Source organism: Peromyscus leucopus, chromosome 3 (genome assembly GCF_004664715.2).
Source record: "Peromyscus leucopus breed LL Stock chromosome 3, UCI_PerLeu_2.1, whole genome shotgun sequence".
NCBI lineage: Eukaryota > Metazoa > Chordata > Mammalia > Rodentia > Cricetidae > Peromyscus > Peromyscus leucopus.
Genome location: NC_051065.1, coordinates 117,570,915 through 117,596,625, shown reverse-complemented (window position 1 = coordinate 117,596,625; position 25,711 = coordinate 117,570,915). Strand labels below are relative to the sequence as shown.

General features: G+C 47.0%; 1 protein-coding gene across 1 annotated transcript in view; it reads left to right on the top strand.

The window, feature by feature from the left end:
- The first annotated feature begins 319 nt into the window (after positions 1–319).
- The window catches only part of Pdzrn3 (PDZ domain containing ring finger 3), a 230,632-nt gene continuing 205,240 nt past the window's right edge, over positions 320–25,711 (top strand). Inside the window, exons 1-3 of the mRNA XM_028872710.2 lie at positions 320–1,156; positions 14,607–14,693; positions 21,608–21,715. Of these exons, the coding sequence (XP_028728543.1) occupies positions 434–1,156; positions 14,607–14,693; positions 21,608–21,715 (918 nt within the window). The 5' untranslated portion in view covers positions 320–433. The remainder of the gene's footprint in view (positions 1,157–14,606; positions 14,694–21,607; positions 21,716–25,711) is intronic.

Below are 25,711 nucleotides of genomic sequence, written 5' to 3'. Positions count from 1 at the left end.
TCGGTGCGAAAGCCACAGATGCAGCTCCAAACCCAGAGAGATGCTCTCTACTGTCGTATTTTGTCATTTTAGCGAAGCCTCCAAGAGAGCGGAGAGGAGACCCCCTTTAGAGGGGGTCCATCTCGCGTTCCTGGCAAGTCTCCTTGCTTTGTGATCTCCTCAGCCTTTTCGGCCTCGCGGCCCCCTCCCTTTGGCAGAAGGAGGGTCGCAAGGCCGCTGAGGCAGGATGTGAGTGCGCTCGCGCTCGAGCCAATACGGCCGGAGGAGTCCTGTTCCTCGGGCATTTTCCGAGGAAGTCTGGAGCAATTAGGCTCAGTCCTGGGAGAGCTAGCTGGAGAGCGGGCGGCGTAGCCGGCGTGTCTGGGCCGCCTCGCAGGGAGGGAGGGGGAGGCGGCCGGTCGCCCGGCGACGACACCGGGCCCCGGCCGCCACCATGGGTTTCGAGTTGGACCGCTTCGACGGAGACGTGGACCCCGATCTGAAGTGCGCGCTGTGTCACAAGGTCCTGGAGGACCCGCTGACCACCCCGTGTGGCCACGTCTTCTGCGCCGGCTGCGTGCTGCCCTGGGTCGTACAGGAGGGCAGCTGCCCCGCGCGTTGTCGCGGTCGCCTCTCGGCCAAGGAGCTCAACCACGTCCTGCCGCTTAAGCGCCTCATCCTCAAGTTGGACATCAAGTGCGCGCACGCGGCGCGGGGCTGCGGCCGGGTGGTCAAGTTGCAGGAGCTGCCCGAGCACCTGGAGCGCTGCGACTTCGCGCCCGCCCGCTGCCGCCACGCGGGCTGCGGCCAGCTGCTGCTGCGACGCGACGTGGAGGCCCACATGCGCGACGCGTGCGACGCGCGGCCCGTGGGCCGCTGCCAGGAGGGCTGCGGGCTGCCGCTGACGCACGGCGAGCAGCGCGCGGGCGGCCACTGCTGCGCGGGGGCTCTGCGGGCTCACAACGGCGCGCTGCAGGCCCGCCTGGGCGCGCTGCACAAGGCGCTCAAGAAGGAGGCGCTGCGGGCCGGCAAGCGCGAGAAGTCGCTGGTGGCGCAGCTGGCCGCCGCGCAGCTCGAACTGCAGATGACCGCGCTGCGCTACCAGAAGAAGTTCACCGAGTACAGCGCGCGCCTCGACTCGCTCAGCCGCTGCGTGGCCGCGCCGCCCGGCGGCAAGGTAGGCAAGCACTCCCTGTGGCCTCCCGCCTGATCGGGCGCCTTAGCTGACCCCGGACCCCGGTCCTTTGAGCATAGGGGTGCCAGGGTCTTCCTGGGTGCATCTCTGACACCTCCTTGTTGGCTGTGCCTGCCAGCTGCATCACTCCGCGAGGCGTTACTTATCTGACCTGAGAAAGTATGATCCCAACAGGCAGGGCATGTAGGGCGAGGTGGAGCTATAGCAGTTTTGAGGGGCTGAGGGAGCCTCTGGAAAGTGTCTGCAAACACCAACAGGAACCCACAGCCCAGTGTGGGGAAGTGTGGCTCCAGAGTGCCACAGAGTGCAGGCTGGCCTGGTGATCCTGGGGAAGCTGCTCAGCCTGTCTTAAGATCAGAGCCATGCATGGTCCTTGTGGACGTGAGGTTGCATGGTGACCTGGATCCATGGATCTGCTGCGATTCCAAAAATAATGACGGGAACCCAGAGCCATTGTGGTGCAGCTTAAAAAGGATGCCAGGAGAGAGGCCCCAGTGTAAAGGTTGGATTCAAACGTGTGCTTTCCTGCCAACTCACTGGCTGACCTTGAGCAAGCAGCTTAACCCCTCTCGAGTTGGAAACTGTGGTTCCCAAAGGTTTAAAGCAGGAAAACACAGGCAGACAGGCACCCTAGGAGTACTCATCTGGGCAATCCAGAAAGACGCCAAGGACTCCCTTGCTCCAATAACTAGAAAGTGATCGTTAAGAGCCAGTCCTCTGGAATTAGAACTGATTTCAGATCTCCACCTTTTGATAGCCAGCTTGCAGCTTAGCCTCCACAGGTGCCTCAGTTTACCTCTAATGTAAAAGGAGGCTGTTTCCATCGAGGTGAGAATCAAGGAAACGGCCTGGCACGGTGCCCGTCAGAGAGTACCCGCAATTACCTTAAACTACTCCTGTGCCATTCCTCTGCGCTGCTGACCAGGGTAATTATGTCAGCCTCCGCTCCTGAGGGTTTTCCCTCCTCAGCTCTTCCCGGTCGATTCATTTCTTTCTTCTTCTTCTTTTTCCCCCTTACTGGAACATAGGTACAATGTTTGCCTTTTTGTAGATGGAGAAACTCAGGCTTCTTGGAGGGACAATCTTATGCTCCGATCAGGGCTTTACAGTTCAGAAGTGGGTTTTGACGACATGTGTCTCTAGTCCAGTGGTTCTCAACCTGTGGGTCGCGACCTCGTTGGGAGGGGTGTCGCAGATTAGATATCCTGCCTCTCAGGTATTTACATTACAATTATAACAGTAGCAAAATCCCAGCTATGAAGTCGCAACGAGATAATTTTATGGTTGGTGGTTACCATAACGTGAGTGTATTAAAGGGTCAAAGGGTCACAGCTCTAGGAAGGCTGAGAACCACGGCTCTAGTCCCTGTTATTAGGCACCTTTGGGATGTGTCTCAGTCTAACTGCCAGTACCAGTTACTCTGTTAGTGGCCGACGACAGTGGGAGGTGAGGTACTTTACGCTTCATCTAACCCTTACAGATGAGGGAACTGACGGCGGTTGCGGGTGGGGGATTATATAATCTGTCCAGACCCCAGTAGTGATACTCACGAGAAGGGAGTGGATTCGGGTTCTGCCTCCCCTGACAGGTTTTTACTAGACTTTGGTTCAGTCTAGGCGTGTGTTGACATTTGGGGGCTTGGCAGCTCTTGGTTGTTGGGGTGGTGTTCTGGGAACCTCTGTCGGCAGGTACCCTGTAGAACACTGAGCAGTATTCCTGGCTGCAACCTCCCTGATGCTGGTAGACTTTCCTCTCAAACCCCAGCACCCCCAAAACATGTCTCCAGATATTATCAGGTGTCCTCTAAGGGACGACATCCCCCAACTTGGGAACCGCTGGTTTGCCTGCGAGCAAGAGTGCCCCACATTTCCAACAGCTGGGTGCTCCTGCTTCCTGGTAAGGGGTGTGGACCCTGCTGCTGCCACACTGCCTGCTTGCTCCAGATGGCCTGGCAGAGAGGGAGCATATTTGCCCAAGGGGGCCCCGGGGACCTGTGTCTGCTCCGTTTTCCCCACTCCCCCTCCCCTGCTCTTTCTTCCATGCCTGCACACCCGGCCTGCAAGTTTCCACCCTTCACCCCCTTCCTGGCTTCTGGCCTGTCTGTCAGCTGCAGTCTCCACAGCTGGCCAGCTCTGGGCGAAGGGCAAATATTTACAGCTCCGAGGCTCACAGAGGACCGCACAGGCGCACAAAAGACTGGTGTGAGCTCACAACTCACCCAAACAGAGAGTTGAGCTTGCTTTTCAGTCGGGCGGGCGCCAGGCTTGGGGTGAAGGCTTTCCCAAGTGTCTCTTGTTTATGCTGTCATCTGGGCTTCCTGTGTCGTTTTACGAGTGACGCTTATTTATAAATAAGCCATTCACTCCTTCTGAGTTCATACATCATTCATTGTTGAGGTAGTTTGTTATTTCTTCTTGCCTTTCTATTTTCTTTCTGGGATGTTTGGGTAAATTCTCTCTTAGAATCAAAAATATGATAGTTGAATCAAACTTGTGGACGTGTTTTGAAGATCTGTTGGGTAAGTGGGGCAGAGAATCGAGGGTGTTATGCTTAGGAACAAGATGTTGATTTTGAGAGACAGAAAGCACCATCCTGGAGTTGGAGCCCCGCTCAGGACTTACATGAAACTCTGTACCAGGCCTGGGGACAGCCAAGGATGTCCTGATCCAAAAATTGCCCTAGCTGCCTTCTCTGGCTTGAACCCTTAGCCAGTCTCAGCTGAGGTCTTAGGGAAGCTTGTTCCTCCTGTCCCCAAGTTAACCCTCCATGGCCTTTGTGGAGAGGGTCAGCAATCCCTGTGGCAGCTGTAACTCCTCCCACTGGGAGCTGTTTAAGAACTTGTGTATTTCATTGGGCCAACTTTCTGTCCCTCCTAGGTTCTGTTTATTCTTTGCCAGAGGCAGAAGGATTTAGGTTGCCTGGAAACTCTCAGATACAAAACTTTTATTTCATATTTTTCTAAATCCCAGTGTTTGTTTCTCCATTGTAAACCAAAGCATGCAATAAAACTTGCTTCATCAATGATCTGGTGTTCTTCATATTGTCTTGAGATTCAGTTTTTGACAACACCTGAGCACCCTGGTTTGGCCAGACTGTACCATGTGGTTTGCTCTGGTTAAAGTGTTATTACTGTTTTTTTCAGACCTCAGTGTTCTGGGAATCCTTGGAGAGTGTGGTACCACCCATATCTCACAGTCTCACCCACTGAACGGTCTCAGGAGCCCAGAGTCTTATACATGCTAAGCAAATCTACTACCACCGAGCTACATCCTCAGTCCTATTTTATGAATTTTTTTCCCCTCTGTGCAGTGTTGGTAATGGAGTCCAGAGCCTCATAAATGCCGGATGAATTAATTCCTCCCCTTCAGATCATTGTCTAAACATTTTAAGACCAGGACAATATTTTAAAACTGACATCAACAGCAGGGGTCTAGGAAGATACCTCTGACTTGCCGGAGGCCACATCTCTTGGTAGTAGGCCTGACATGGGTGTCATACTTCAGTTAAAGATATGTGCTTCCACCCTGAGTTTCCCATCCTGATCTACCTAACTATCTGTCAGAGCAAAAGCTGGGTTTTGCTCTCTGGTAAAGGAGAAGCTCTTGGTAAAACTATAGAGTTGTTGAGAAACTTGAGGCTCATCCCTGTGCCTCTAGAGGCCCTTTGACTCCTGGTATCTGGTCAGTCATGGAATTCTGTGGCTCTTACCTCTAGAACCCATCTTGCACCTAACTATTATACACTCTTCTCTAGGTCATCCGGACAGTCTCTTCCATCTCAGTCAGAGGTTTTCAACCTCAGCACAGCTAATGTTTGCACTGGCTGACTCATGTTGTGCCTATGTTACTAGTGGTCGGGCATACCCTGGCATCAACACACACAGGAGAGCAGCGTTCCTCAGGCTGTGGCCGTCAAATCTACCTGCAGCTACTCCACAGCGAGGATCAAGACTGGCCTTTCTTTCAACCACTGCCATCCCCATGTCATCTGCCAGGACTGGAAGTTCCTCATTATACCCTTTTGTTTCACACCATTCCTTACCTAGCACTGGCAATAACTTCTTACAAATGCAAATCTCCTCTCACTCTCCATTGTGCGCTCTCTGCCTGGGGTGGGAGGAGGCAAATGGTCCAGCAAACTGCATCCAACCTGTCAAGGAGTCCTCCTTTCTCTTGTGTCCGATTCCTCCTTTCTCTTGTGTCTGCTTCCTCCTTTCTCTTGTGTCTGCTTCCTCCTTTCTCTTGTGTCTGCTTCCTCCTTTCTTTTGTGTCTGCTTCCTCCTTTCTCTTGTGTCCGCTTCCTCCTTTCTCTTGTGTCTGCTTCCTCCTTCCTCTTGTGTCTGCTTCCTCCTTTCTCTTGTGTCCGCTTCCTCCTTTCTCTTGTGTCTGCTTCCTCCTTTCTCTTGTGTCTGCTTCCTCCTTTCTCTTGTGTCCGCTTCCGCTGATTTCTGAGGACTCTGTGGGTAAGCCTCCAAGCTCCCTAACTAACTACCCCTGGGCCTTTGCTTTTTCTCTCCCTGAGGTGGTGTTTCCAGTTGCTTTACTGGGGAACCTGCTGGTTTCCTACCTCTCTCCTTTTGCCCTGGGCCTTTCTGTCTACTTAGGTTTGTCCCTTGGTAAATAACTTACTCCCTTTCCTCTCTATCTTGGTCCAGCATCACCACATTCAGAAGCTAGGCTTCTCTGATCTTCTAGATGACATCTGGTGTCCTAAAGCTCTCCCTTGTTCGTGGAATGTAGTTATAACTCTATAATTAGAAGGGTCTGTCTGGTTGAGGGCTGTCTCCTCCCTGTTAGAGTCCTCCTTGCCGTGTGCCTCGTAAGTTCTCGATGGGGACTCTTATCAGCCATAAAAACCTTTCGGGTTGCTCATGAAGAATGGACTTGTGTTACAAACAATATGTTTTCCTATGTCATCCACCCCTCAAATTGTTTCCAGGTTTCTGGGAGACATCATTTTTCTTCTATGAGATCCACCCAGATCAAGTTATATAAAGCTCCAAATCCCCGAAAATGCTTTGGCCATTTAGAAGTGGAGATAAGTTAATTTAACAAATAATTGTATCAGAAAGTATTACAGATGTGTGGAGGCTTTGAAATGAATCTATACAGTGTTTGCCGTTGGGTGTTCTTTATTTCTGACAAGTGTTAGCAAATAGCCATTCCTTAGTGTATTTAGCAAACAGCCTCTTTCAGCTGAAAGAAATGTGAGCTGACAGTTGTATTCTGTTTCAGTGATTTATAAAGAAGGTGCAGATTTGGTTTACAGATATATTAGCTATACTGGAATCAGTATGTATAACTGGACAGTTGGGGTTGGCTATCCTCCTGAGATTTATGTGTGAGTGGATCTTTTAGTGTTCAGAGGTGATGCTTGCCTCTCTGGGTAAGTATTTGATAAATGAGAATCTTTGTGTCAGGTAGTTCTCACTGTACTGGAACCCAGAATGCTGAGTTGAAGGGAAGAAAAGGATCCAGCAGTTTTCACTGGTTGCTGACACCTTAGCGTGCCATGCGCACAGACATATGTTGGTGTCTTGAGGCATCACCTTCCTTAAGCAGAATTCTCCTGCTCTTTTTTTATGGAGAGATCATAAAACGTTTTAAGTGAGGAGCTGGGGAGGTAGCTTGGCTGGTCAAGTGCTTGCTGTGTAAGTATGAGGACCTGAGCTTGAGTCCCCAGTACCCACATAAAAGGTGACCACCGACTGCAGTGTACACCTATAGTGCCGGCATGATGGAGGCAGAGACGAGAGAATCCCTATTGCTCGATCACCAGCCAGCCTGGCAGAATTAAGTGAGAGACCCCTGCCCGTGTGTGTGTGTGTGTGTGTGTGTGTGTGTGTGTGTGTGTGTGTGGTGGAGAAAGGAAGACACTGGACATTGACATCTGGCCTCCACATACATGAGTACATACTTGCATATATAGGAACAGGTACACACATGTGCATATACAAAACAAAATGAAAAACAAAAAAAAAAAAAAAAACAAATAAACAAAAAAAACTTCCGCCAAACAGAAACATTCTAAATCAGCATGGTTAAAACTAGAAGTGGGATTCTAAGGGCAAAGCTAGCTTTAAACCTAGTATTTCCTAACTTCAATCTCATGCACTTTTTTTCAAAATAAGAACGCTTTGTCCAATATCAATTAGTTGCTCCTGAAATCACATATACACAATCTTAAGCAGGTTGTATTTATATATTTATGTACAAAGCAAAACCAGAGCTTGGCTATCAAAGACACTCAGGCAAAATAAATAAAAGGGAATATAATGATACTGTCCAGGATGGATATAGTACTTTATTTCTCTCATTTTTATCCAAGTTACTTTAAGATGGGTTCATGGTGGGAAGTACATGAAATCTTTCCCAATATATTCCATTGTTCAGTTTCTCACATTCTTGTATCCTGAGTACCAGGTACTGTGGTGGATGTTGATTGGTACAAAGGCAAAAGTGAGCATCATTAGCTCAAGGGAACAGTCAGACACCTATGTATGAATTGAAAACACTCCTAACTCTCACTCTCTGCCTATCCAAGCTTTGTATCTGTCAGGCCACCACTCTCCCCCTGCCTCCAGTAAAGGTGCCCTAATAAGCTAGTTCCAATAAGAATGGGATTGGTGTCACATAATGAGTACTCTTGTAAAGAAAATAACTAACAGATGGGTTTGGGTGGCCGTCTTTCTCACCATGCCACATGTATAATTACCGGTGTGTAACAGGGCAAAGGCAGTGTGTAACCTTGGTGTGAGCGTGGCCTGCAGCAACCACAGCCTTGGGAACTGGGGATGGGTGTACCAAGATGCGTCCTTGGCAGACAGTTTACCCTGTTTGCTAGCAGCTGTTCTTTTGTTTGGTTGGTTGGTTTTTGCTAGCAGAGGTGGCCATAGCGCCCCTGCAGGAACAATGAAGAGAGGGACAGCCTGACAGCCTGAGGATCAGGTTGAGGGGCAGAGTTGGATGAAAGAGCTAGAGCTAGACAGAGCAGAGCTAGTGTGAGATGGCTATCAGACCTTAGACTCTGTGATCTGAAGGATGACACGTGTCTTTTCCCCTGATGTTCAGAAACTCTGAGAGGAACTCCCAGTTCCTATAAACAAGAACATAATGGTCTTATAGCTGCTGAGCGAAGTAGACTTTTCTCTCTCTAATTTGGCAAAGAAATACTTTGAGATGGGTCTTCAGATGTTTAAATTTAAAAAAAAAAAAAACTAAAAAACAAACAAACAAAAAAACCTTTTACCATTGTACTCAGGAGGCTATGGCAGAAGGATCGCTTTCAAGGCTTGTCCTGTGCTAGGTAATGAAGCCCAGTTAAAAACAAAATCTCACCAACTCTTAACCACCATGTCTTAGTCCATCTGAATGTCATGATTTGGGTAGTTTATAAACTGTAGAAATTGCTTTCTCAGGCTCTGGAGTCTGAGAAGCCCAAGAAAATGATTGCGGCACATTCCATGTCAGATGAGGGCCTGGAGCAGCCTTGGTTCACAGACAATCCTTTTTTTTTTTTTTCTTTTTAATCTTTTTTTCTTTTTTTCTTTCTTTCTCTGCCTTTATAGAAGAGGCAAGACCCTCTGGGGCCTCTGATGAGGGCACTGATTCCTAATCACATTTCAACATGCCTCCCCTCTTCCATTGATCGAGAGACTTAGGATTTCAACAAAACCAATTGTGAAATGTGTCTGTGTGTATACATATATCTACGTGTGTAGAGGGGGGAGCATAGGGCAGAGAACAGTGGTCAGTGCGATTCCTCGGGCATGTCCATTTTGGTTTTTGAGGCGAGGTCTTTGAGTGGTGTGGAACTTTGTATGCATGGCAGACTGGATGGCCAGAGGGTCCCAGGGAGCTGCCACGTTCCACATCTCCAGCTCTGGGATTACAAGTGTGTACCACCAACCCTCGTGACAGTCAGTTTGCTTGCAAGGCAAGCACTTTACTGACTGAGCCCTCTCCCAACCACCTGACGTCTGAATATTGAGGGCAAACAAACATTCACAGCATAACACACTCTTGATGGACACATTAAGGATGTCGCACTTGAGGTTATGATGGTGGCGGTGGTGGTTTGCATTGCATTTGGTTATTTCCATGAATCATTGCTTGTGAATAGTCGCTGGGAAAGCAAGTGAGTCAGTGGCAAAAATTAGAGATATGGATTTGAAACTTAGCTTGTGGAAATACAGAATTAGACGCTCAGGGATTTTGCAGTTTGTTTAAATAATGTGGCAAACTTTTGAGTAGGGCAGAAGTGAGAACTCTGTCTCTGTTCCTTTATTTTGCAAACACATGCTGTTTGGCTTGCAGATGTGTGTGTGTGTGTGTGTGTGTGTGTGTGTGTGTGTGTGTGTGTGTGTGAGAGAGAGAGAGAGAGAGAGAGAGAGAGAGAGAGAGAGAGAGAGAGAGAGAGAGAGAGATTCTGCAGAACTTAAACCTCTGCAAAAGCTGTTCTTTGGCCCCATATACCAGTCTTCCTGGGCCCTTCATCTATCTCTGTTCTCCCTACACCTGTCTTGGTAAGCCACGCCTCCTGCTCTTGCTCCCATGCCATCTCATCCAACTGAAACTTACATTCAAGTATCATGTCCATGGCCCCTCCCCCACTGCCTTAGGCTCACACAGTGTCCCCTTCTGTTCTTTCTTCAAGAACCCTTTCTTTCAACTGGAATTTGAATCACAAGGAGCGTGTAGTCTACGCTGCTTCATTGAGAATGGCAAAGTCTGAACTACAAAGAGGACAAAGCCTCCAAGTGCAGGGAGTGAAGACATGCCCAGCCCTTCCTCACAGAACTGCTGGCAGACGGCTCCGTCTCCTGGTCCCTCCAACCCCCAACTCTGCACATTCTTTGCTTGGCGACGACCAAATATACAGCACTTTCATGTCACTAGTCAACAGATGGGTCTGTTACCCAGCTGTGTGAACCTCAAGGAACATTGCTAATCTGAAGCCGAGAGGTGTCCTGTCACCCCCAGACAGCCTAGTGGTCAGTCAGTCCCATTTCCCCTATACCCACTGGGCAACTTTCCAGTTCAGCAAACTCCATTCCACGAGGCCACAACTGCACTGAGCCAGAAACAGCCATCACTTGGCAAAAAGGAGTTTCAGAAAGAGTTCACAGTGACAGCGGCAGGGATGGATAGGAGAGCCGTACTGATTAGTGATGGCTGGCGTCCAAGCTTCTGAAGCCAGAGAAGAGTGACAGAATCAGACTGAAATGCATAGGGACTTCGTCCCTAGAGGGCAGGTCACACTCTTCAGTGCTGAAGAGTGGCCCTTAGGAGAGTGTCTCTCAGACAATCAAAGTAGAGCAACACATCACTTAACGAGGAGATGATCTGAGAAATGTGTTGGGCAGTTCTGTCACATGAGAACATCATAAGGTCTATTTATACTCGGGTGATGCTAGGACATCACATCACATGGGACCACTCATATATGTGCCCTGACTTTAAGTGAAAAGTCATTGGACGAAAAACATCATTAAGAGGGTCACAGCAGTATATGCAATAAGTAACTTCCACCTTGAAGATTCCTCCCCTCCCCAAATGCTTAAATATCTGCCTGTGGAGTGGAAAGCTGAGCAGCTGCAATTTCAGATGTTCCACCAGGTCCATATTGGAAGAGGGTAGCGGTGTGTATTTTAAGTAAAATCACCTTTACGTTACTGGGAAGTGAGCTGCTATTTCTCATGACCTGCTGGCCTGGGCTGTTTGAGTGTTTCATACCCTTGAGTCTTGAGAGCCACAGCCCCTTCTCGTGACTTACCAGTGTCTTACATCTTGCTAGTCATGGCAGCAGTTGGCAGTGGCTCTTTCTGCCTCAGCCTTCCACTTCCCAGAATCCTCCTCTCTCCTTGTCCCGCCTATACTTCCTGCCTGGCTACTGGCCAATCAGCACTTTATTTATCAATCAATCATCCACAGCGACCTTGTTGTCTGCCAGACTAGTCTATGCTCTGCTCAGAGTCTGAGCTGCCTGCCCCCTCCAGTGCTAAATGTGTCTGCCGGGCATTTCTTCCATCAGTATTCTAGAATTATTTTTCCAGTCTTGGGAGAGAGAGAGAGAGAGAGAGAGAGAGAGAGAGAGAGAGAGAGAGAGAGAGAGAGAGAGAGAGAGAACAAAAAAATAGTATCTTCCTTTTGTTTATTTTTAAAATTCCTTTTATTTTTAGGTGCCAGTTCTCCAAGCTTACCTCAGTATTGACTAAGCTATTCTCCACTGAATAGATTTGGTGGAAGAGTGACTGATAGGCTAAAGAACATCCTAGCTTCAGTGCTGAGCCAGGTTCATCTCAACATTCAGCCTTGGTTGTGTCTTGAGAACTTAATATTGACCGGTATACTTTGGCATATATGTATCCTTGTGAGCTATTACCTGCATCATCCATCGTCATGGTACCTGGGGCATGAGAAGAAACTGTTAGCTCTTTGCTGTGGATCAGGAAAATGATGTCAAGTCATGATTCATAAGTGGAAGATCTTATCTATGGTGCTGTTGGTGTCAGGGGCATAGGACTCTCTGGATTTACCAAGCTATGAAGAACATTCTCAATCGTTGTAGTTACTATTATAAAATCCAGTATACTCCTTAAACTTTAATTATACAGGTGCCCTGTCATAGAACCCAGGGGTGTCCAACCTTTTGACCTTGCTATATGGCATTGTCCTCTGCAACTGTGTGGGACCGCATTGTAGCTATCCTGGGAGGCATGCAGCCCTCGGGTGTCAGATTGACATACCTGGTGCAGATGGATTTAGGGTGCAAACATCATCCTGCAGAGAACATGGGTGCTGGAGTTTCACAGACCTCGGTTCTAGTGTTCAGGCTCCCACTTTACTTCATTTAACCTTGAGCCTGTGTGCGATTGCCCCTGAGCCTGCTTCTCCAGGTGTCATGTGCTAATGGGATGCCCGTGTTGACAGGTGGCTGTGCCATCCAACCAGCTGTTCACATAAGTAGGACTCTTTCCCACGTCTGATCCCCCACATTGAATTTTGAAGAAAACTGCATAGCATGGCTTGTGATGAACTCCCAAATGACCTAGTGCTGCTCAAATATTCCTTTGAAATGAAAGATGCCACTGTAACAAAGTACGAAGTATCAGGAGGGCAGCATGAGTGAGAGCCCTTGAGCTTCTCCCATGCATATCTCTCTGTAGTTTGGTGAAATGTAACTGAATGGGAACCATTTCCACAGCTCTATTCTGAAGTGTTTTGAGCCCAGGAGCAGATTACACAGTTTCTCAGAGATGAATGTTAGTATATCTGACGTATTGTGTGGCATCTGGTGAGGAAAACCACAATTCGTATTTCATCTGCAGACTGAGGGAGTGAAGGTTGTTGGAGAAGGCAATAGCAAAGGAAAAGCAGAATGAAGCTCTTGGGAAAAGAACAGAGAATGGCCTTTCTCCATGGGGTGGAGAAATGAAAGAATTCTGTTCATACTGAAGTTCATCTTAGCCAGCTCAGCATCCCTGGTGAATCTTCTGCACATTATTACTGCTGTGACTCAGCCCTAGGAGATGAACTGCCATCTGAATCCAGTCTAGGCAGTGGACTAGTTCAAGGTGATTGTAAAGCATCCTTCTTTCTTCCCTTGGATTGCCTCTGGCAAGAAAGTGTAGGCCAACTTGATTATTGGGAACGGTTCTTTGCAAGCTGCTGTTGGGCTCAGGAATATTGTATTTCTGGCATGTCTTTCTTAATCACTCAAAAGTTACCTTAAGGCCATGTCTCTGGACACCTCAGATAGCATCCTTTGGAGATACATAGTTCAATTCAGACAGGATTTTGTTCTGTTTCTGTCTCCTGGGCAAACCTTCCTACGATGAATTCTTTTCCTGGAACTTTAGCAGTTGAAGCATATGGGACAGGGTATAGATTTTGCAGACTTGCATAGGATTATCTTCTACATGCTACAGTAAAACAAAGAAGTGTGAGAGATGGATAGAATTGAAGGGTGTTCATCTAAATACAAGCTCAACTTAGTGTTAGCTCATTGATAGGTAACAACTTTGGGGCAGTTTTCCACCTGTATTAGGAAGATGGTAATAAGTTCATAAAACTATGTGGATTAGTAAATGAACTAAAGCACTTCACTTTGAGTATAGTTTCTGGCACATAACAAAAACTGAAAATATTAGCTGTTATCATTGGACATGCAGCATAATAAAATTCTTTGCTTTTTACCCCTCTCCTTCCCCTCTCTCTTCGTCCATCCTTCCCCTTCCCTCCCCCTCCTCCCCTTCTCTGCTCCCTCCCTTGGTCCCTCCCCTCCATCTCTCTTCATGGTTCTCACATCGTAGATTTGAAAATAAACTTTGTGTTCATTTGATCATGCATTCTTCTTTGTACACCATTTGAGGTTGTCAAAGCACAACCATCTGCCTTGGATTAGTGTGTAACTGTACAGTTTCCATCGCTGATTGTTATGAAAGCCAGGCATGTCAGCCATGTACGATAACTTGTCCAAAGTACCATGTATTTCTAACTTTTCACCCTGCTAAGAGAACACAGGAAGAAATGGATTTAGTGAATTTCCAGTGTCCAACACAGAGAGCTGCAAACTGTCTGAAGAGAAAACGTTTCAAAGCTGTGTTAGTGAGCTTAGTGTGTTTGTCACAGAACAAGGAGTAACAGTTTGTGCGTGAGATTGCATCTATTTTTACTTTGCTATCACGTGAGAGCATTAGCTGAGCATCTCTGTCCCTTTTGGCTGCTTGTGTGACCTGTCCTAGGTGACTTGAGCTTGTTGGAGTGAAAGGTGTCACGATGTCCAGCTCTGCCCCAGCATGATTTGTGCTAACTGGTTCTACATTTCATGTACATCAGACAGGAATGACTCTGGAAATGAGCCCTCCCCTTGGTAGCTCGACTCGGGGTTTTCTCTTTTTACGCCACATTTTGTATCGGACAATTTCCTCCACACATGCTCTCCCGGAGTTTCCCAAACAGAGATGACTATTGACAGGCCATTGCGTGTGCTCACATTTCTGAGAGGATTGCCATTTGACCCTCTGGTGACATGACATGAATGCCGTCCTTGAGAGACATAGAGAAACAAACAAGAGAGTGGCCGTCTAGACAGCCAGCGTCCAGCGGGCCACTCGAAAGAAGACTGCATCTGTAGCTGAAGGAATCATTGATAATGAGTGCTTGGGGGCCTGTCTGGACACCTCCAGACATTCTTCTGTGGTCATCCCAGGCTGAGACAGTATCCAGGCATGTCTGCAAGGTCTTAAAAACAGGGCTGAATTTCAGATTGGGTTCTAGAATTTTCCTTGGCTGAATTTCTCAAGAAATAAAGGATTATAACATGGTTAGCTCAGTAGTCCCAAGTTTCCTTGTATAAGGAAAAAAAAAAAAGACCTACCCTCAATTTCCTGTTTGTAAATCAACATTTCAACTAATTTGTTGTCTTGCAGGGTGAAGAGACCAAAAGCCTGACTCTCGTCCTGCATCGGGACTCCGGCTCCCTGGGATTCAATATTATTGGCGGCCGGCCCTGTGTGGTATGTGAATTGCTAGACTGTCTTTTCCTTTTCTCTGTGGAGGCTGGCGGAGAGGTTGAGGGCTGGGGGGGGGGGGCTGAGGACTGGACACTCACTAGTTTTATTCTGCTGTCTGTCTGTGGTTTGTTATATGTGTGATGTTTCACACTCAGGGCTGTCCTTGTTCATCAGTGTCATGTGCCTGATGTTTCTCACTCTTGCTTGACAGCATTGGCTGAGTGGTACCTCTCTTTCTAACTGTTGACCTTTTGGGTTGCCTCGCTGATTGTGTAGCAGGAGGGCTGAATGAAGTTGTGTGCTATGGATGTAGTTAGAAATGGGTGACCAGTTACCTCCCAGCTGAGCTGGATCGTGGGCTCCCCGTGTGGAAATAACACCTTGGACTCGGTTCTTCCACCTTGGCATTACCCATGGACAAGGTTCCATCCCATCCCATCTTCTCATCAGGGTAGCTCTTTGGCCACCCCATCCCTCAACAGCCCCTCCTCTAGATAGAAGAGACCAAATTCCCCTCTGTCAACTTAGCTTTGAAGAAATTGTCTGAAGGAGGAGTTCTGGGGAATAGCAAAGGATGTTTTTCAGGCTCGTATCATTCAAGGACAATTAGCTGAGTGTCTGCTGTCGATTTTTATCTTCTAGCACTGACCATTTCCTTGTTTACCAGCTAAAAATAGCTCAAGAAAACAAGGTTTGCTCATTCAACAAATGCATAGTAAACACAGTTATTTGCTAGGGATGGGTAAGTCCAGTAGAGGCCAAGGAGATTAGAGCTCTGTAGTCATAGGGTGTGATTGCTGGATGGGGGTTTTGTCGGGCACAGAACAAGTCCACGTGTGAGCTGTAGACTGGGAAAAGTGTGATGGCAAAGGAACCAGAAGGGTAAAAGCAGAGGTCGGCACTCATAATGGTAGTCAGGAAAACCTAGAGAAGATGGTCTGCTGAATCCCAAAGCAGAAGAAGGGGCCAGCCCTATAGAGATGGGTAATAATTCCCCCACCCAAACCCTCCTGGTACTCACATCTCCATGGAGAGACTGATGGGGTAGGAGAGGACTGCCACTAGAGATGCCCTGAAGGGGAAAGAGTTCTAGAGAAGGACCACTGAACTGAGTTCTGAAAGATGGATAGAACTTTGCTCAATCAAAGAACATTTAGCTTTAGAGGCGGGTTCTTGCTGTGAGTCCACTCTAGCCTAGATCATGTGATCTTCTTGTCTTAACCTCCTGAGTGCAGGTTTTCTACATACGCACCACTGTGTCCTGGTCCGAGATCTGTGTTTTATCTCCACACACATTTACCCTCCGCACGCGCGCGCGCACACACATACACATTTTTGAAAATATTTAAAGATCACTAAAATAGAAAACAGTGGATTTGGCAGCGCTTACAAGACCTAGCAGAGGGACAGGGTGGGATTTGGGGCAAGTAGACATAATCAAGTGATTAGGGTTGAGGGATATGCAGAGAAGTGATCAAAAGGAGATGCAGTCAGTGCTGGGTCTAGAGTTTGAAATAATGTGGGCAGTGACTTACTGCACTGTGTTTTCACTCAAGGGGAGTGACATGAGATTTATGGTGGAATTCCTCTAGCTTTTAGCCAAAACCACAGTTTCAAAAACAAAGTTTTGTTTTTAAAAACTGACAGCTTTGTCATAAACGATATGTAGTAGATAAAATGATGAACGTCATCTGTCTGAGACAACATTTTAAATGTTGGGTGGGAGCAACAGCCCTTCCCACTTTACCCAACCAGAGCAATGAGCTCACAGATTCCCATCATCTTTGTGGAAATCTTACCAAACTGGAGAGCAGAGCGCCTGAGGCTGGTGCTTTTCCGTTTTCCCTCTTGTAGCTGATCATGACCCCAGGCTGTGTGTCCTCAGGTTGTTCTGATCTAGTCCCTTGAAGCCCCAGCTTTGGGAAGTAGGGAGGGAAACAGGCGAGTCTCAGTATGTAAGTGTTTGACCTCAGCTAACAACAAAGAGGGTCCGAGAATGTGGCAACTTATAAAAGACCCATTTGTAAGGGTGCGGAGGTGGGGGAGCGGAGTTGGGGTATTGGTCAGTGCTAGAGCCCTTGGCCAGCATGCACAGCACCCTAAAGGAAAAGACAAAACAGTAAGAAAGCTTGTAAGCTACTGAGCATAGAGAATAGATGGGCTTCCCTTTAATTGCATTTTTGATGAGGGTCCCTCCTCTGCCCACCTTCTGCTGTCAGTTTTAAAACAACCTCTGTAAACTAAGATCCACTTAGCTTACTAGATGTTTCAGAAGCTTCGACAGCAGACAGAGCCTGAACTAGGAAGACCTTTTCTCTGCCCCAGGTGGAACCACATCAAAGCCCAGTGTTTACAAAATCCTGGTGTGGAGAGGTGCTTCTCTGGTGGTGATTGCTGAGAAACCCAGTATGCTGAGTCCGGGAGGCTGTTTGGCAGGCTCACCCCAGGAAGGATGAGGGGTCATGCCTCCTCCCTGGAAAGATGGTTTCTGCTATTTAGAGAGACAGAGACAGAGACAGAGAGAGATTCCACTTTTCCTTTTAAAAACAAGTCCAACCTGATTTTGTAGCCTTCCTAAGAGTTCTCTGTTGATTTGGTCTTGAACTAATGAGGTGCATGGGGACCTGAGTAGATGGCTGATCAGTTAAAGCACTTGCTGTGCGAGCATGAAGCCTGGAGTTCAGCCCCCAGCATCCACCTAAAAAATCAGAGGTTGTAGCCATAATCCTGGAAGATGGGGAGAAACAGGGATTCTAGGTTCTGTCTGTCCAGGACAAACAGCTTGGCTCAAATGGCAAGCTCAGGTTCAGTGAGAGACTGTCTCAAAAAAAAAAAAAAAAAAAAAAAAAAACAGAAAAGAAAATGAGATTTGGAGCTGCTGGTGAGATAGCCCAACGATACAGGTGTTTGCTGCTGAGCCTGGTGACCTAAGTTTGGTCCCTAGGACCTACCTGATGAGAGACCCGACTCCCGCAAGCAGTCCCCTGACCTCCACATTCACATCCATATAAAATAAAAATGTAACCATGTTTTTAAAATGTGGAAAGCAATAGAGGAAGACAATCGATGCCCTCCTCTGGCCTTGTACGCACATGCACGCGCGCGCGCGCACACACACACACACACACATGAGCCAGAGCACTATTACGTATAAGTGCACACAAATATAAACCACACATCCCAAACAGCAGAAACCAGAGGGAAGTTTCCTTCCACATGGATGTGTTTACCATAGTGTTGGTTGTAAGTTTCCCGATGAGCAGAAAAAAAACTTATCAAAATCTAAATGTAGTCTGCACTTCACTGGGGGGGTCTGGCAGATCTCTGGTACTCTGGTACACAGGAAAAGCTGAGCTGAATTCCAGGCACAGTGGCCCGTGTCTTTAATCCCAGCACTTGGGAGGCAGAGTCAGGCGGATCTCTGAGTTTGAGGCCAGCCTGGGCTACAGAGTGAGTTTCAGGTGAGCCAGAGCTGATCAACCAGGCATATACGTGATCAGGTATTGAAGTTGAAAGCAGTGTAAACGGTGAGTGTGTTTCTTAAGGAATTCCTGTGAGCTCCTTGTTTGGGCTGTGAAATAGCCCACCCAGAGACTCTGACTTCAGGACTGACATCGTACAAAGCTATATACCGTGCTGTCAGCCAAATCACATCACTTATTTATCAATTCTATGTCCCCTAAGAAGTATTAACTGGTCAGATGTGTCCTGTCACCTAGGCCTTAGGCAAGTGCATTTTATATCTGGATACTCCTGGGATGAAAGCAACCCTTCCTTTTTTTTTTTTTTTTTTTTTGACTCAAGACAATAATACAAATCCCATGGTACATTAGTTCACCTTGATAAATAAATTCTACTTGGAGTATGTTAGGGAAGGAGCCAGACAGACTGAGAGAAGACAGATACCCAAGGGGAAAATCTGGCTGTCAGAAATAGGCTCCAACTGGTTTTCTTTCATTTCATTTTTGTGCTTTGTGTGTGTGTGTGTGTGTGTGTGTGTGTGTGTGTGTGTGTGTTTTCAGGGGTTCCTGGGTATTAATCAGGTCCTCATGCTTGTAAGGCAAGTGCCTTCCCAAGCTGCAATATCACCACAGCCTCTTTGTATTTTCTGCATCCTGGCCTCACCCTTCACCACCGTCCTACACTAATTCTGGTGTTGGGTCTTGCTTGTTCCTATCAGATTTTCTGCTTAAACTTTCTTGCATCCCTTTATAATAATTATTTAGATACAGCATAGTATTTTTCAAAGCAAACCAAAGCCCAGTTCCCATCCTGTCTCTTCTCTGGTCATAAAATGTAAAGTGGGTAAACAAAGGTATGCCCTTTTCTTAAGAGATGTATGCACATCTCCTCTACAGGAAATCCAGCTTGTTTATAAACCTTTGGCAATCCACTGAGATTCTTCAGCTACCTTCATTAGAATGTCATGTGGATGAGATGTTGGACCTCTGCATCCCTGTTTTTCTCACTGGGAAAGAGGATTGCCTTTGAAGATCTTCTAGCCTCTGTGAACTAATGCTGCTTTTCAGCTGTGTGCATTTAGCCTTTCTGAATTCAGGCTTTCCTCTTGTGGGATAGATGACAGTAGTTCTTGCTGCTGTGGTTATTGTGAGCATTAAGTGATGCAGGTGCCTGCTGCCTCATAAGTCTTTGGGAAATAGAAACCTTCGTGCATCGTTGTGCGGGCATTTGTGATGCTCATGTAGGAAGCTGGATTGGGATGCAGGCATGACTGAGGCTGCTGAGAGAGAAAGGATACTTGTAGCTTTTTAGCTGGTGAAGGGTTAGTGTGAGCTGAGTGCTGAGATGGTAGGCAGTGATGCCTGGTGAAGAGAACTAACCTCATGCAGCACCCATGCCAATGCTGACCCATCTTCTAAGCATTGGTGGAACTCGGGTGGCACTTAGAGATAGGTCTGTGACATACAGGGATAGAGAATGGATGAACACTTAATGTTCATGTTAACTTGGTGTTTTTGCTTTGTTCTGGCATATATAACGAGAGAGAGACAAGGAACAGGCAGAGCAAGAATATGTGTGTGTGTGTGTGTGTGTGTAGTGTGGAGAGAGAGGTGGAGATAAAGTTAGAGAGAAAAGAAACAGAGAAAGAGATACATGGAAAAAAATGAAGAGATACAAGGGACATAGAAACAGAGATAAAGTCTGGTGTGGTGGCACACGCCTTTAATCCCAGCACTTGGAAGGCAGAGGCAGGTAGATTTCTGTGAGTTGGAGGCCAGCCTGGTCTGCAGAGCAAGTTCCAGGACAGACTCCAAAGCTACACAGAGAAACCCTGTCTTGAAAAACCAAAAAAAGAAAAAGAAAGAAAGAAAAGAAACAGAGATGGAGAGTAAAAGCCAAAGAGGGAGGGAGGGAGGGAGGGAGGGAAGGAGGGAAGGAGGGAAGAAGGGAGGGAGAGAGTTATAGGGAGGGGAAAACAAGCTGTGGAGTGTATTCTTTCAGCCTTAGTTAGTGCTCTTTAGAATAGTCTCCCTCTCTCCTCCCTTCCTCTTCGACTTTCTCTCCTCCCTCCCACTCTGTTTCCCCTCTACTCCCTTCTCCCCATCTCTCCTGTTTGAAGAGGAAAATGTTATATTCTCGTAGTTGTTTTGGGCCATGGCATTTTTATATACTTAACACAGAGAACATTATTAAAATAGATCTTCTGGCATTGTGGGAAGGAATTGAGCATGGCGCTGGCTTTGAGTTCTCTTGAGTCCTCTGCTTGCTTTTCAAGTCATCTTGTTTTATTGGCCTTTTGGGTAGGATCAAGTATATTATCAGATGCCTTTGTTTGGAAACAGCACATGTGTGTGCCATGTCATTTAAAAACCCATCTGTTAATCACTAGAACTTTCTAAACACTTGGAAAGGACTTGTCGCAGTGCTGTGTAGAAAGAAGTTCATGAACAAGCTGGGGCTAGAACGAGCAATAGGATCCTTTTCTAGTTAGGGAAAAGAGGGACTTTGAGAAATGAGCTGAGCACTTCGTCTTTATTTGTAAGTACCTCATTTCATAATTAGATTGTGACATAGTGACTCCCATAGCAATTCTTAGCGTAGGTAACTACTGGGGGAAGTGTCCTCTCTAGAGGGCCAGTCAACAGTGTTTGTCCCTTGTATAAATTTGACCCAGTGGTTCACATAGCTAAGGCTTCTTCTACCTTAGGTGCCTGTGAGTGAAGATGTTTCGGAATGCTAAATCAGAGGGGTTAGTTATCACACCACCTTGTCTGATGGCAGGAGCTGCCAACATGGCCCATCCTTCCCAAGCTAGTGTCCTGTTCAGTCTGGGGGAACAGGGCAGTGCCGGGAAGTGGGGCTTAGTTGCTCCCAAAGCAGGGAAGGAAAGAGGCGTGGAGGAAGGGGAAGAGAGAAAAGAAGGAAGGAGGGAAGGTGGGGAGAGAAGAAAGGAAGGGACTGGAGGATGGAGGAGACAGGAAGGATGGAAAAAGGAGGGAGTGGAATAGAAAGTGGGGAGGAAAGGGAAATAAATGGGAACGAAAAGAAAAAAGAAAAACCAGCCGGGGCTAAAGAGTGGGCTTGGTGTGTGTGATCCTGCTTTTGTGCATGAAGAGGCCCAGACTCGTGTTGAGGAAGGTGATGTGTTGAAATGTTTTGGACGGAATGCAGCGCGCTGAAATAGAAGCCTCGTGGAGAAAGAGGATGGATGCTCGAAGATAGCACCCTCCTCCCATCCTCTGACTTTGGCTCCAGTTTGGAATATTTTTACAATGCATTATGAGCCAGTTTCAGTTTCAAACAGAAAGGAAACAAACAGCTTCTACCCTTAACGCTACGGCTGACAAGCTGGGGTCGCAGAGCACAGAGTTCGTTTTTTTATTTATTTATTTATTTATTTTTTTCATGCCAGTTTCCATGCCTAGCATTCATGCCTGTGTTTTCTTAACCCAAAGGACAATCAAGATGGATCCTCCAGTGAAGGAATCTTTGTATCCAAAATAGTCGACAGTGGGCCGGCAGCCAAGGAAGGAGGCCTGCAAATTCACGACAGGATTATTGAGGTATGTGAACGCTGGCTGGTGTCTGGAGAGACTGCCTGCCATCCACCTTGGCCTGGCTCGCCGAGGGATATTTAGGGGCTGGGGTTGGGGTGCCTCGTGTGGGGATGGCTGGGCAGCAGTATGCTTTGCCGGTGGCGTGTAACCTGATAGGGTGTTGATTGCTTTGGTGTGAAGTTTTGTTCAGCAACGAGAGGCTTGGGTTTGGAGGGGACATGTTCACAATTTGGCTCTTTCCACGGGGGACCTACATGTATGTGTTTGCTATGCCTCTGTTCTAGCTCTGCGCAAGACAACCATCGGTCGCGGCGGGTTTGTATGCTAGTTAGAAGCAAATGAGCAGCCCCTGGTTGGACGAACTGGGACTCCGTAGTATGGGGTTGAGTCTGTCAGCCCCCTAAGTTCTCTTTTCCTCAGTGCTCACAGCACAGTGCAAACGTCTACACAGTTTGCACTTTCACACTCCCCTCTTGGCTGTTCGCCTGAGGTCTGTTGTGCGACTTGATTGCCTGGAGACATGCAGGTCAAAGTTGATGTTGGTATCCTCTCCCATCACCCCCATCTGCTCATTTCCAGTCACTCTGTAGCAGGCTTGTAGATTGTCCCTGGTAGATCTCTCCGTAGCACCGTACGGTGCTTTGGAGTTAGAGTAGCGCACGGTAGAGTTCTAGGATGCAGAAAGGAAGCCGATTGCCTTTCACCTCATCGCATGGGCTCTTGTTGCCAACTTTGAAATTTGCCAAATTTGAAAGACCCAACTCCCTTTGGGTGCTGTTTTGGATCATTCAGATTTCTCATTTAATGAGCATTTCTGGGAACTAAATTGTTCAATCCCCTTCTAGAGAAAAAGTTAATATGAGATTCCAAGGTGACCTGCTAGATGCCACAGGAAGCCCATCTGTGGCCATGTCTATTGCCATAATCACCGAACAAGGAAGCCAGTAAACCAGTAGAAATACCTGAGGAGTTTGCTGTCCCAGACATCTTTGCACAGCATCTGTATTTCCCGGGCATTTTTATGTTATGCCATAGGTGAAGTGTCCATCACCTATGGGCATGTGACCACAGGCTTCTCCTGGGGGTGCAAAGTACAGAGAAGATGGAGAGCAGAATTCTCAATGTTCCAGTTTTACGTGAACCAATTAAGCATTGTGTAGCGTGGTTTTCTTCTGGGTAATTTTATGTCGTCTGGGGAATAAAATCAATAAAAAAAAAAATAGTTGAATCTTCCTGGGTAAACAGAGTGCCTGAGTTAAGGCTGAGAATAAGAGCCATGTGGTCACTTATGTATTTGGAGGATACTTGATTTTGTCTTAAGGATACTATTAATATTGGTACATGGCATTTGACCCTCAAAAGAGTTCTAAACTTGGAGTTAAACCTTGTGCTTTGGACTTTCCAGCCTAGAGTAGTGGATTTTTCCCTAAGAGCAGCTTGCTTGGGCACCAGAGCTCAAACGCATTACCATAGCTTTTGAAAGCGAATACATTTTCTGAGACTATTGTTCAAAAAGATAAGTACAGCTCGTGTTGCCAAGGCATCAGTGGGACAGCCAGTTTCTCCAAGTCCCAGAATTTCATTGCTCTTAAGTTTGCGAATGAGAAATCTCCAGCTGTGCAGGATTTTCTCTTGGCAGAGGGTGATCTGTGTGTGAAATGTTCAGGATGGTTTCTGGGAAGTCACACTCCCACTTTGGACAGTATGTAAAATATTAATCATGTTCCAGTGTTGAGACATAAAGGAGGGAGATCCTGATAGAGAGCCGCCACATACATAATCACAACTGACACAGTGTGCCCTTCTCCACTGCGTTCTAATCCCTCCTGACATGATACAGTGATTCTCATGACTGCAGATATGTTCTCTGGTTCACCTCATCTGTGTCCGGGTTTCTTACGGGGGAGCGGGAGGGGGGGGGCGCGGGGGGAGTCTGATGGTGGTGGGGGTGGTTATGTGTGTGTGTTCACGGGAAGAGTTAGGCTTCCTGCTTTCCTACCCTAAATCTCCCATTTTCAAGGCAGTGAGGTTCCGCTACTAGCTTACTCACTGCCTTGAAACTTTAGTTCTTTCAAGAGGCTGCTGCTATTAAATCCAGAGAGAGGTGCAACCTCATCCATACTGCAGGGTGAGTCTGCACTGTTCTCTGCCTGGAGTCCGTTTCTGAAACCAGAGCAGCATCCTCAGCCACACACAGCCAGATTTGCCTTCTTCTCCCAACATCACCTTTTACAACCATTGAGTTGAAATGAAATCAGTGCTGTCATGAAATAAAAAGCCACCAAACTATGTGTGCACACATCCACTTAGACTTGTAAAATGATGGATGATAGTGTAAAAGAGAATGGAAGATTATCCGCCGTACTCAGGAGTTGCTATGTGAACACCCAGGCACAGCGGCTTTAGAAGATGTGGCGATATTATCAGAAGCCATGCCTCTGTGTAGATGTGATACGCCATGCCAGCTGCAGGGTATCAGGGCACTGGTTACCATGACTGTAAGGGAACAGCCATCCTCGATGCAATTTTTCATGGTGTTGAATGGGTTACATTCGAGCTGCTCAGGGACAGAGCGGTCAGCTCCTGTCTCTTCTCAGACTGCCCGAGTGACAGACAGTCCCCAGTGGAACCCTTGTCCTTGTGCTGCCGAGGCCCGGTGAGGAAACTGGAGCTGGGTGTGTTGGGCTCCTTGCATTAAATGCCCTCCCAGCACATGTGGCAGGAGCACTTGCTGTCTGCTAGCACCATGTGCTGGCCGGGGTGTGTATGATACATTGCCATCCTCACTCACATCTGCCTCAGAGACACAGCAGGCTCCTGCCTTGTGTAGTGGTGGCTTCTGATTGTGTTGTTGTTGTTGTTGTTGTTTGTCTGTGTGTTTTGTCTTCCCTACTCCTCCACCTCCAAACCTCCTGGGGCTTTGTCTACTCTTGGCTCCTCCTTGAGTTACATATAAGCTTGCTCTCATTAGGAGGCTACAGTACAATTCTCTATATATCTTAGAGTCCTCTCATGAAACCCCAACTTCCCCAATGGTTTCAGTTTTCTGCCTCTGAGCTAGTTTTTTTGAGTTGTCTGGTAAAGATAATGTAAGATCCAAACCTTAACATCCCCAAGGTTCTCGGAGGAACAGTACTCTTGTTATTTCCAGCAGTTGGAAATCTTTAGAAGAATCTCCATAGTGCCCAAAGTGTGGGTTAGCTGATGGAGGCAGGATCTTCACAACCAGAACACGTTCCTCTGTGATCTAGAGTTTAGACTTAATCAGATTCTGCCCAAGTCTGATGTAGTTATGTAAGAGAGGGCAAAAGTTGAAAACTCACATAAGATCAATATTAGCCTCAGAAATGCCTCAGGCGTGTGCCAGACAAGGTACAAGCCATTTTTCTGCAGTCCAGCCAACATTGGACCACCTCCCTGTTACCCCAGTTGCTACTACCACATGTAGTGTGTTTGGCAAGGTCTTTGAACACCTCCTGTGGCTGAATTATCCATTGAGAGGAAAGCATAAGAAAGCTGCAGAATGGAGAGCCCGGCAAGCTCACTTTGAAGTTTTGCTTATTCATTCTCTCTCTCTCTCTCTCTCTCTCTCTCTCTCTCTCTCTCTCTCTCTCTCTCTCGCGTGTGTGTGTGTGTGTGTGTGTGTGTGTGTGTGTGTATCTATATCTCAAATACATAAATTTTTTTATATTTTTATATCTATCTTTAGATAGGTGATAGATAGATAGATAGATAGATAGATAGATAGATAGATAGATAGAGTTGTATCTTGAAGCTTTATGAATTGGAGGACTGAGCTCAATCTACTGTTGTTTAGGGCTTATAACTGGTGGTGATAAAACCCTGTAGCAATTGTGTGGATATCCCTCACTTTGTCTTTCTCCGTTTCTTATAAACACACGTAGGTCATGCATCTGGGTCAAGAAGCCCACAGAAGGAAATGTGTATCTTTCTTGATCCACTATATAAGGGCTGACATATCCATTTGTCTTTGTATTGGTC